The following is a 13001-nucleotide window of genomic DNA, read 5'->3' on the forward strand; positions in this document are numbered from 1 at the left end:
GTTCAAGTATCTATACAATGTTGTATAGAACTGAATCCAGTCAGAACAGAGGCAAAAAGGGTGTGAATAGATGCCAACTCCAAAATGAGGATTTCAGCACCATTACCATTAAGCCTTTTTCCCCTTCTGCTTGCAGAACAATAAAAAAAAAACCCACACCAAAACAAAACAAACACACAAAAAACCACAAAAAAAAACCTCCAACCAACATTAAGTTTATCTCAGAGGATGGCAAACAGGCAACAAGTAGATGTGATGACACCACATGTAATAAATAAGAGCCACTTATTCCTCTGGGTCATCCCATTAATGTTAAAAATAGAACAACTAGCTTGTTACAAAAAAGAGACAAATACTACCGCACACGCAAATACTCAAACAGCCTCGGGAATCTAAGACTTTATGCCAATGAACACCCTCTGGGCTGTAATGTAAGTTTTTTGCACCAGTGTAACTATGTCAGCTAGATTTATTTTTTTTTAATATAGTACTATAGGTTATTCCCCTCATCCCTACAGGAGAAACAAAGAAACCAAAGGGAAGATACTATTAAAAGGAAGCTTTTACTGCACTCACACTGAGAAAACATGCAAGTGATTTAGATACAGTGCTAACCATCCTAGTATGACCTGTGAATACAAAGAAGGCTTTTCATCATTTCGGACCAAACTTTAAAGTGCAACATTTATTATATTAAAATGGGGTTTAGGTTAGTGAACCTGAAAGATGCTTCATTAATACAAGGTAGTCTGAAGAACCTTGGCATTCTGTTTCTCAATGTGCAAAAGGTAGCTTGAATTAATAGCCAATATAGAAATATATCTGTATCTTACATATTAAAAAATATACAACATGGCTAACTGGATGTTACGCTTATTTACGGCTCATAGATACTCCTAGTAATTGTACAGGCAATTACCTTGAAAGTTAATATTTGATTATGCTACATCAGTAACAGTTACATGAGGCTTCACAATTGCTTAGCAGTATGAAAGCTTACCAACAGCAAAATTTGCAATTATGAGAGCTATTTACTACACAGAAAAAAAAATCATTACAATTTACTCTCTGGTTTTGGTATAGAAGTCACATTTTTGTGTTACAGGCCCACCAGCATTATGAAAACCATCTCTAAGATTATAACTGCCTAGGCTACATACCCCAGCTCTCCCACCTCCACCACAGTTTGACTACTTCAGAATAACCTGAAAGATATCATCTTCATGAGAAACTGATGGATGCCAGATGGTGTAGAGTTACTCTTCTGTAAGGATCATGTGCTAAAGACTTCCTCACAGAGATCAGAAGACCTCGGCCCATTTGACAGTCAGAAACTTTGCTCTCCTTAAAGCAAGACATCAGTGATTCCTCCTCTTTCAAGGGATCAGAGATTTACGCATTGCCCTTCCTTTCTGTTGACCTGGATGCCCACCGCTGCTGCACCCCCAAAATCTGTAAGTGCCCAATGAGCAAAGAGAGTCACTGGTGTGGGAGACCACATATCAATCAAGGTGTTAGATGAACACCTCCAAGGAACTGTTGCTACACATCATACACATCTGACTGCCCATAAGGTGCCAATTATAGTCTTAAGAACACTACTGAATATTATATAAGGTTGTATGTAACTTTCATAAGCAATATATTTATGCTGTAATTTTAACTTTCTTGTCAGAACTCCAAGACCACCTTGACAGAGGCACAGAAACCCCAAATGTTAATTAACTGTCAAACTACTGCAAGCATACAGTATTTAACAACCGTTGGGAAAAAAAAAAACAACTCACAACAAACAAAACAGAAACACACAGTCAAGTAAGAACTACTCAGCTCAGGCATCCCTTTCCTCTCTACACTGCGGACAGATAACTAAAGGTAGAGTCAAGGGAACAGATTCCACAGATTAATTTAATAAATACTGTGTATGCATTATAAGACACTGGTCTGCAGATGTGTAGAAAGAGGCAGCATACCAGAAGCTCTTCCTTTTCTGGGAACAAATTCTTAGCAAACGCCTGTGAATCAGGGACAGAGGCAGAAACAGGAGCAACCAAAAGAGCCACAGGCAATTTGGATCCAACTGCGCAGTGTTACAGGAATCCAGGCAGGAACTGAATGGGAATTTCTAACAGTAACTGGAACCTGCACTCAGACAGAACCCTCCAAGAGTAGTTCTGCCCCAGTGACAGACTTCCAGTACCCACTAGTGACCTGTCACTGAAATCTTTCCCTCAACTGAGCTGTGGTTTGGCTGTCACACTTCTGTCACCTGGGTATTTTAGAAATCAGTTTAAATGGCATTCTCTGCTGGAACGCAACACATATTTCCCATTTAACTCTCAATTTTGAGATTGGCACTAATGTGTATCTACAGATGGTGTGCATTTTATCCACTCCACCTTCTTTTAAAGGAACACTCTCAGCTTACATCTGAACACACAACTACATTACACAACAAAGATGTATACTAGCCAACACAAACACAATCAAGGTGGGTGAGTGTATACTGCACTGGTTAGAGCTAGTAAGACAGAGCTCCATTCATGCCAAGACAGAAAATGGCTCTCCAGGTAAAAAAAAAAAAAACCAACAAAAAACCCCACTTTTTTTTTTGTTAGTTGCTAAAGTTCAAACACTGCAACCCTAGGACACAGAAATTGGTTACATAAAGAAAAATAATAAATGACAGAAAGTTAATAATCAATGAAAAGAAGCTCAGAGAAATAGATAATACAATAAGCAAGATATAAATTCATTTTAAAGCTATTTACTGCTAATGGTCAATTATTACTATTTTGAAAATAAATACGTTTAAAGTAGAAAACAAATAGCTTTTTTGGTTATTTCCTTTATATTGCCTGTATCTTTTCACAGAAAGTTATCAGTTTCAACATCCTATTCCATTTCAACTGAATTAAGCAGTTACTAAATAGTAATCAAACAAAAAAACCCTTACAGGTCATCTTATGAAAAAAAGAAATTATAAAAAAAAATTCACAAAAAACCTGAAAGTTATTGTCAGTGAACATGTGCATACACTTAGACACAAGTGAATTATACCTGAATGATCAAATTTCACCTAACACACAGGGAACTAAGCAAGAAATCTACAAATATCACAGCCTACAAAGGGCTTTTTATAGTAGTAATGATCATTGCCCCACCCAAGCTCCCCAGAAGAGGTTTTGGGCTGCTGGAAATACACTAAGTTTGTACACCCTCTTCCAAATTCTGTATCTTGTCTAGCCTCCTTGTTGTTGTAAGAAAGCACTGATAGCAGGTGTCTTAGAGATTATGAAAATTGATTTTGTATGTATACAGCACACAACAGAAACACTTGCAAGGCTTTAATGTATTGTCACCTGAATTAATTTTTACAGTTAGCAAAATAGTTTTATACACATACGTGCACACACAGTCATCATATTATGTCACCCTGATCCACTAGGAATTCTACTGTGTCATACTAAATGGAATTCAGCTGAGGTTACCTTTGAGGCTGAAATATCATTATAAAAGCTAAATGTCATACAAAAGCCATGAATTTCCATACATTCAATGCCTAGAGTATCTTGATCTGAGTGTTTGTAAATTATTAGGCTGGCTCAGTTTAAATCAGTGCAGCTGAAGAGCTGTTGCCACATAAAATCAAGCTACCCCTAACCATATGAGCCATTCCATCAAGTGAGGAATACCAGCTTCACTTTTGAGAACTGCCTTCCCCCACCCACCTCACCAGTCAAAGGCCAGAGGACAATAAAGGCATTATAAACCTAGTTTGCTGATTTATGGAGTGATCTCATTAGATCTGAGCCCAAACTGTTGCTTACGAGGTGGGGGAAATAAAGTATACTGCAAGTACAATGTAAACATGAGATATAAGAAACGTGAGATATGAGGCAAGTGAAAAAGAAAGCAGTAGTTCAGACTACTTGACTCAGAAGATTGCCAGACCACGTCAGAAATCTGTTTAGTTAGCACTTCTTTTGAAGGATTCAGCCAACTTTTCCCTTGATAGAAGTCTCTACAGCAGAGGTGTTACCCTCTTGTTTTGCATCCAACAAGCACACCAATTGCTGAGTGAATATTTTTTTCATATAATCACATGCCTCTCAAGGAGGACATGCTTGGAAGGATAGGAAAGGACACTGCTTCTGAGCAAGTGAGGTCAAGCGCAGAGGGAGAAGACTGCCTGTGATCCCATAAAAAAAAAAAGAAGAAAAATTGTATTTTCCCAGAATGACAGATATTTCTTTATCTTTTTAGGCCAATCAAAACTACAACACCCTGCTATTAGCAAAACCAGTTTCAGTTCAGCTTTAACCTGTCTTGCCTGCACTAGAACTAGAAAAGATCCAGGGAGACAGAGACTGGTATTATTGAGCCCTTATATTATCTCCTTAGCAGAAGGTTGTGTATAATACAGGAGGAGATCCTTAATTGCTTACACACCTTTAAAAAGACACAAAATGGATAGATAGTATGAAGAAATATGTGTCCACATTACCACTGCATGGCTAAAGTCCTGCCGTCTTCCAAATTGCTAGGTAACGCTATCTTTGTGCCTAATTATTATAGTTTTTTTAAATATACTTTGTGTCTACAGAAAGAGATGAATGAGAAGGAAGGGGAAAGAGAAAAGGCTGTTAAGGTATTTTAGCACCTCATCCATAACTGTGATGGCCTCAGCAGATAGATCCACTAAATCTCATGTTTATGAGATTATACTTCAGAGCAAAGCTTATTCCAAGAGCACTCATCATCATCAGATCCAATTGCTGAAGCGATTCAGCATACACTTAGTGTTCTAATCTACTTTTTCCTTTGAATTCAAGTGCTGGTCAGGGATGGCAGGAGAAGGAAATCAACAAAAAGTAGTTTATTTGAAAGGAGGAAAAAAAAAGTTTCAGAAGCATCTAGGTTCTTTTCTTGACTTGGTTAGTTAGTTGATTCACCAACCAGTAACAATAAAATAAAATAAAATAAAATGCCAGTAGAACTAACTCTGTTTATTAATAGGGGAATACCTATAGAATAAAAATTCCAAGTTCTGTCATTCCAATTGTACCCGCAAACATATACACAAATATATGCATATAGAATATAAACTTATACAAATGAAGTCAACTTTTAACACTTAGCATGACAAGTTTTATCTCCCAAACATATCAAGAACTTTGTAAGCAGTCACATGAAGTCCAAATCACAGCTCGCCCTGAACCACATTTTTTTACTACTGTGAAGATCCATAAAGCCAAATCACCTTTCACAGCAAGAGAAGTAAAACCATACTGCTCCAGCAGCCTAGCAGTCTGAAAATAATGGATATAAAATATGTAATCTGATTCTTAACACCTTGTGGCTGCTTACCTACCAGTATAAAGAATTACAAGAGCACCTGTATTAGGTACCTTACAAAACTAAATCGAGAATACACTGATGTAACAAATACTGCAGTATAACCATGAATTTAAAGTAGGCTTCTTTTTTTTTTTAATGTATTACAGTATCTATTTTTTTTTTCTTGAGTTGCTACCATTACAAAAACATGGAACCGTTACACATCTGCAAAAGCTTATTCCTGGATGTATCATGTACAACATCAGTCATCCATCACTTGAGTTTTGAAAAGAAAAAATGTAGCTGCTTTAATACACAGAAGAATGAAAACTTACCAGTTTAATAGATACTCTCTTTTCCCTTCCAGATCTTGCATAGCCTTACCAATCTAAATAATTGCAAGCCTTTAATTAATGATGTGCATAAGGCACTTCTGTGGCTCCCAACAAACAAAGCACAGAGGTCTGACAAAATAAATTACTAATGAGCAATAATAAGGCTTGATCATCCCCCTATTCAAGTCAGAGACAATCCACCTGCTTTGATCAGTGGAAGCAGGTTCAGTCACTTTTCCTCAGCCTGCTTTAATAAAATGCTCTACGTGAAAAAAAACCCCACAATTGTACCATGCTGTGTGGATTAATCCCACCCAAAATGGTCTGATCCTACTCTCACAGGGGAGTTTTGGAATTGATTTGAAATTAAAAAAGAAAAAAATATGTAATTGTTAATAACACCTCCTTGGAGGTCTCACCTACTATCAGGGTAGCAGAATGCATTTCCAGATCTAAATTTCAGAAGTAGCCAAATGAATATAAGATAATTATAAAAACATACTGATTTTCCTCATCTGTATAGCTAATACTTATAAATATGATGTACTGCAAAATTTAAAATTACTTTAATTGAATGAAGAAAAATAACCAGAGGGAGTGGATACAAACTACTATATAACCAGAGTAACTTCTACAACATTAACGACAGCCACATCAGAACTAGCAGAAACAACGTGATTCTAAGTTTAGGCAGAAATGGTCTGACTAACTGTTTCTCCATCTAAACACAGCCCTGCTGCGATACATACTGGAGTTCAGATGGCAAGAGATGCAACATCACACACCCACTTTCAGCACTCAAAAGCACACATTGTACAGACTGCAAAGGACAAAAGAAACAGTAATCATTTTACATTATCCAAGTATTACTTGGCATTCAAATTTTAACTATATTGCAGTATTTAACTCAGGATAAGCATTTAACCTTTGAGAACCTCAGATTTTCGGGCAGACCACAAGTTTTGCTGACTTTTTCAGAAAATCTGTAAAGCAAAACAGGTGTTAACAACAGCCCACGACAGCTTATTTTTCAAAATAACATGGTCCTCTCAACTGAGTCATGGAAACAGCCAAGTTTTTCACAAACCAATATCCCAGGTGCCATATTCTAACCAGGGCGAGGGACTGCTTAGGACATGCAGAGTGCTACCTGGCAGATCAGCTATTTTATCATTTTTTAAGAATCTTTATAGCCTTCCACTGGCACGTGGTAACTATTGGTCTTCCTTTATCTTCCTTGACTATCCTAACAGCATTGCCTAGGAAGACAGTACTGCAAGCATGTAGGTGTGGGCACTGGGAGTTGTTCTTTTGTTCTCTGCAGGTGGAGGGAACACCACCTCTGCCAGGCCGCACAGCCGCGCGTGCCAGCGAGCGGCCCGCTTCGCTTCAGCTGCCTCCCCGCGACAGGCGGCCTCTGCTCAACACCTGTCAGGAAACACTCACGGAAAATAAACACTCGCTGTTGACCTATCATTAGTTTGATGCCTTGTGTTTAAATATTTGTGCGTTTTAAATTCAGCAGTCTCACAGAACGCTGAGTTTGGTTCAGCGACGAACAACCACCTCTGGAGCGTTTCTTCCCCGGGATCCCTCATCCTCTGAGCGCCCGGCTATTTCCGACACGCGGCACGGACGGTTCACGCCGCTACGGCACAAACCAGCCGGGCAAAACTCGGCTGGGCCACAGGGCAACCCTCACGCTCAGGCTGGCGCCCACCACCGAGCTCCCCCCCGTTCCTACCTGGCGCGCAGGTTCCTCAGCCGCCGCCTCAGCCGCGCGGCGACAGCGCCTCGCGCCGCCGGCGGGAGCGAGGCCGGGTCCGGCCCCACGGCGCAAGGCGCGGCGCGCGCGGCGCAGCGGCTCCCTCCCCGTAGCGCGGCCCTGCGGCGGGGGCACGCGCCAGCCCTCCCGCCGGGACAGTTTCCCGCCCCGTCCCCACAGCGCTTCTTGCGGGGCTTCCCTCAGGAGGGCGGTCGGGACTCCGCCGCAGCTAGCAGCCCGCGGGCCGGCAGGCCCCGGCTCGCACAGGTGCCGGAGGGCCCTTCTCCCACCGTCACCGGACCGGGCGCCGAGGCCGCCGCAGGTGGAGGGCGGGCTGCGCCCATTGCCGGGGAGACCTCGCCTCCTAGCGCCCGCGCCGGGCTGCGCTGCGGACAGCGGGAGAGGAGCACCGGCTACCCCGAACGCCTCCACCTTCCCGCACAGGGCCCGCTACGTGACCGACCGAGTGGGGAGGGAAAACGCAAGGGCCCGGCAAGGCCGGGAGAGAGGCGGCGGCGGGAGGAGGACGCCGGGCAGGCAGCGTTCCCCGGCTGCCCCTCAGTGAGCGACCGAGCCAGCGGCCGCCGCAAGCCGCGCGGCCCGCCCAAGCCCCGCCGAGCCCGGGGCGGCGCGGGCGGCTCGGCGTTACCTTTCGAAGAGCATCCGGATCATGAAGATGCAGAAGGCCAGGGGGAAGGCGAGGTAGAGGTCCTCCGCCTGCGGGAAGGCGGCTTCCTCCGTGCTCTGCAGGTCCGCCCAGGTGACGTTGTGCGGCAGCCAGAACCGCTCGTTCCAGAACCAGGCGAGGATCCCTGCCATCTTTGCTTTGTCTGCCGCGGCGCCCCCCGCTCGGCTCGGCTCGGCTCCGCTCCGCCCGCGGCGAGGCGTGTGTGAGCGGCTACCCGGGGAGAGGAGGATGGAGGCGTGTGTCAGCCCCGCAGCCTCGGATGATGCTGCCGAGCGGCGCGGCGCGCTGTGCTGTGCTGTGCCGGCTCCCCGCCCCGGCCCGGCGGGGGCAGCGGCCGCCCCGCCTGTCACACGGCCGCGTCAGCCCCCATTGGCTCCCGCCCGGCCCCGCGGCTTCTCTGCTGCCCCGGGGCCCGCCGTGCTCCCCAGGCGGCCCCGGGGTTGGCCCCGCCGGGCGGCCAGGAGCAGCCGCCCCTTTCCCCTTCCAGAAAACCCCACCATACCCCGAACCAGAAATTACGCGGCCCGAGCGAGCGAGGACCCCGTCCTGGGGGTACTCGCGGCGGCCGAGGCTACCGGCAGCAGCACCGGCTCGGCGCCCACCCGGCCTGGCGGCTCCGCGCCTCGCACCCGCCCGGCCGCTGCGGCCCTCGGCCGCGCTGACCCGCCGTGCGGGATTGCCGGGTCCCGGCGAGCCTCGAAAGGCGGTCGCCTGGTTTCAGTTGGCAGACGGCAGCAAGAAGCAGCCCTCCTGGATTGGACTCTGCACAGCCACACGGGCCGGGACCGGCCGCCACAGCCCGCCCCGGCGCCAGTAGCCGCAGCCGAGAGCGCTTCACTCTGCCCTCGCCTCCTGAGGCATTCCAGTTGGAGCCGGACTGTCCTGGGGGACAGGACCCTCTGAAACGTTTGACTTAACCCTGTACGCATGCACAGCAAACAGGCGTGAATGAGGCATGGAAAAGTGTCTGTGAGGACACCGCTCATCAACAACAAAAGTGAGGTGAGGACTGCGGTGGCTTTGCAATACCAGCTAAAGAAAACCTTTATGCCTTTAAATAGGTTTTTACTCTCAGTTCCTTATCTCACTGCCCAGTCCTGCTAGAGAAAGGCTGCAAGAGGAAGAAAACTGTAGTCGTCTCCACTAGATGGTGATTAGCAGGCTTTAGTGTAGCTGTAGCCACCAAACTATACACGTGGTGGTCTAGGCACACACAAAATTACTTCAAGTAGCAAGTATACCATTCCTGTAACATCACTACTTTTTCTGCTCTGCCTCACTTTATTTTAGATGGCCTCAAGTTTTCTCGCTTATAACATCACACTCTCCAGCTGGCTACTGAGTACTAAGAGGCACAGATTTCCACACATGGCATAGTCCAGTTTTATCATCCTGCCTTTAGGTTTTTTGCTAGCTTGGTCTTCTCTCCCCACTGACTCTGCTTGCCCTTCCTGAAGAATTAATTGCACAGCTCATCAGAAGAAAATTCTAAGTTAAACACATGACCCTGATGCTGTGAAAAATGCTATACCCATTTAAACAAAACAAACAATTTCTGTATATATAGAGAATTTTCATACAGGACGTTTTAGGGAAATTTCAGGGAATGTTTTGGCTGGATGGCTGAGGACCCATGTGGGTAAACCTGCCGCTGGCTGTTTCTGTTTTATTGCTTGAGCCAACATCCTAAGTGTCTGTGAATATTCTGGTTCAGTTCTTGTGGTTGCTTCCTGTGGGAAGAGAAAAGAGCTAGTAGCTAGAGGCTGCGCCAGAGACATACAGTCGTTCAAATAATCTGAAAAAAAAGTGTGGACTCTAGCACCTCTGCCAGATCTGCCTGCCCCCATCTCTTCCTTCACTGCAGTTAGCATGGTGCTCACTGCCTGTGCCCATTTGAGCCCTCGGTTCCCTACTGGTTCCTGTCCTGTGCACGACTGTCTCAGCATCCCTACTATGAGTCTCTGACATGAGCTATCTGTCAAAACCCAGGGCTTTGCTGTACTTTAATTCAGAGGGAAAACTGGCCATGGTAGGTGCTCATCTCTAATGCAGCCTGCTTCACTTACAGTAATGATTTTCTGAGCAGAAGAAAACGTTTCTTTGCTCAAATTAGTAAGAATTTTTTTAGCCAGTGCTGAAAATGTGAATGGCTAGTATCTCCCTTCCTCCTTCCAACCTCTCTGCCTTGTTCCCAGGACTGGACTACACCCCTCTTCCTGCTGACCTAGAACCCCCACTAGAACTTCCCCTGGGATCTTATCTTTCAGCCCTGTCTCACAAACACCCGAGCTGGCTCCTGCACATACACATATGCCTGTCTTCAGTTACAATACCCAAATCATGCAGATCACTCAGTTTTCTGAATGGACTTGCATAAGCCAGTCTTAAATGGAGATATGAGTGTGTGTCCTCAGAATGACCTCAGAAGCATAAAATTTGAATTCTATTGATGAAAAGCTCTTCAGATGTCATTCTAATAGCTGACAATACACAGATAAGCAATTGCTTCATTAAAGATAATTGTGTTTAAGGCAAAGATGGTTTTAATCATAAAATTGGTGTCACTATTCTGCCTCTGAAGGTGAGCTGTCTTTTTGCAGCATATTTCAATATTCTAATCAGTTTAGAAGTATATTCAATATTTATGTCTGTTTCCAATACAATGAAGTAGTTATTTCCCAACCAGTACTGAGGCTCGCAGGTACTGGTCCTCAGCATTGCTTATGCACAGATACAGGAAAGGAACAGGTCTTCGCAAAATGAACTTAGCAACAGTAATAATCTGATGATGCATAAGAGGTTAATTCCTGCTGAACAATTAGTGTAATTGACTTTTGTGTCAGACTAAAATTATGTCGGGATGACAGATCTCTAAGCATATCTGAAACTGAATGACATTTCTGAAATGCTTGGGAGGATGACCCATTAAAAGTTTTAATTGAATTCAAATTGTAGCAGCAATTATGTAGACATAGCCAAGGCAGGGTTATGGAATGAGGATGCCTGGATCTTGTGCTTTGGAGTGACATAGTACCAGGATTTTTCTGGCCCCTAAGACTGTTACCTCACAAAAAGGAGCCCAACAGAAATTTAAAAACTGTGGTTTCATATGTAGTCTCATATACTGGAGCAATTTATTCCAAGATAGTGCTAGAACTTGGCAAAAAACCCCACAACAAACCAAAACACAAAGGTGGGGAGAGGGAAGCTGAAAGTGAGTCTGTTTCCTCAAAAGCCCAAAAGCCCAGCCTGGGCACTCTTTGAAATACATGAGTTATTACTAACTAAACAAAAACATATAAACAAATTCCCCAGAAGTTGCTAAGTTACTGAACTTTGTTTTTATTCCAAAACCAAAACTGACAGACTGCAGGTGACTAGTCAAGATCGTGAGCAACTAGCAGTGGCCACTCTAAAATGAAGGACTTAATCCTTTATGTCTTGTTTGTTTGTTTAGCATCAAGGAGCCAGGTTACATCTCGGGCAGAAAAGAAAAGGTTCCTTATCTTTAGGAATAGAATTATTGTTCTTAGTCTAATGAAGTTCCTCCTTCAGGCTTAGAACAAGTGTATTAAATATTTTAATATACCAGACAACTTCCTTTGCTCACCAGTCTCACTTCTCCCCATGGCCACAAACTCCCAGTAGCTTTTTCACATCAGCGTAGATTTCTAGTACTTACTTCCTCACAGATCAGAATACACCACATGACACTTTCCAATGTAGATATGTTTTAATTAATGAAAATTCAGAAAGTTTTATGGAAACTTTAAATATGCTTTCTATTAACATTAAACTGCATAAAATAGGCAGTGGTTTATGCTGTTTTAAGCTTACACACAGACACAAAGCAAAGATTAAAAACAAAAAGGACCAGTATTTAGCTATTACTCTAAGATAAGGGTTGCTTTGAGTAATGGGACACATAAGGCATCAGTTGTTCAGAACAGTGTTCCAACAGGTACTGCAAAAATTGCATAGAAAAGCAGCATGCTGTTTAAACTCAGCTGTTTAGCACAGAAATGCCACTCAAAGATTTCAAGCACTACATTCATGCTGCAAATACGGCTCAAGTTACAGGCTTGTAACAAAACCTTGGAGGCTTCCTTCAAGGATATTGACAGCTATCTACTGGGGCAATGTTTGAAAAGCAGCTTTACTAGTTTACAGTGGGTAATAGCTTACTATTTTTATTTACCTGTAATGCTTTATTTATCCATCCACAGTTAACGGGAGCATGGATCACATCTCTAAGCTACTTTGAGCGAGCTTGGCAATGTGTATTTGTTAGCACCAATGTGTCTGTGCCATACTGCTGGCTACCTGGATGAGTTTCTCCACCAAAACAGGAAAAGCTTCAGCAAAGCCTCTTGATTTTAAAGGACTGCTGAAGAATTAAAAGCAGCCAGCCAACTTTTTTATCTCGTTTATTCTGCTGTAATTCTGGAGTAGCATCAGGCTTACATGTGGAGAACTGCAATCAGACTCTGCGCCAGTCCAACTAATGGACCAGGTAGTGCCAATGACACTGAGAACTTTTGTTATCCAAATTGGAACTGGGTGGTCCTTGAGCAGAAGAGGTGGCTATGGCTGACCTGTGTAAAAGTAGTGGTGCCAGTCCTACTTCCATAGGTCCGTATCATTAGGCTACTAATGATGTGCCTGGCAGAAGGGCCAAGAACTGCCTGGGTGTTGCACAACTGCTCTGCACCCTCCTGGGGAGGGTGGGGGACCACAGACACAGGGGAAGCAGCAGTGCAAGGCATGGCCCTGAGCTGTCATTCGTCTATCATATCTTCTACCTTCTGGTCCCAGCAGCTGTGGGGACTTCCAGTTTCTTGTGCTGCTAGTTTTGCCAGCTTCATTAATAATT

The 13001-nt window shown here is 44.1% G+C and overlaps 1 protein-coding gene across 2 annotated transcripts in view; it reads right to left on the reverse strand.

Moving 5' to 3' along the window:
- CERS6 (ceramide synthase 6) overlaps positions 1 to 8418 on the reverse strand; it is a 128451-nt gene extending 120033 nt beyond the window's left edge. For both annotated transcript variants that reach the window (XM_055718839.1, XM_055718838.1), the window contains exon 1: positions 8090 to 8418. In XM_055718839.1, the coding sequence (XP_055574814.1) occupies positions 8090 to 8259 (170 nt within the window). In that variant the 5' untranslated portion in view covers positions 8260 to 8418. The remainder of the gene's footprint in view (positions 1 to 8089) is intronic.
- Positions 8419 to 13001: the final 4583 nt, after the last annotated feature.

This window comes from Falco cherrug, chromosome 8, assembly GCF_023634085.1.
Source record: "Falco cherrug isolate bFalChe1 chromosome 8, bFalChe1.pri, whole genome shotgun sequence".
NCBI lineage: Eukaryota > Metazoa > Chordata > Aves > Falconiformes > Falconidae > Falco > Falco cherrug.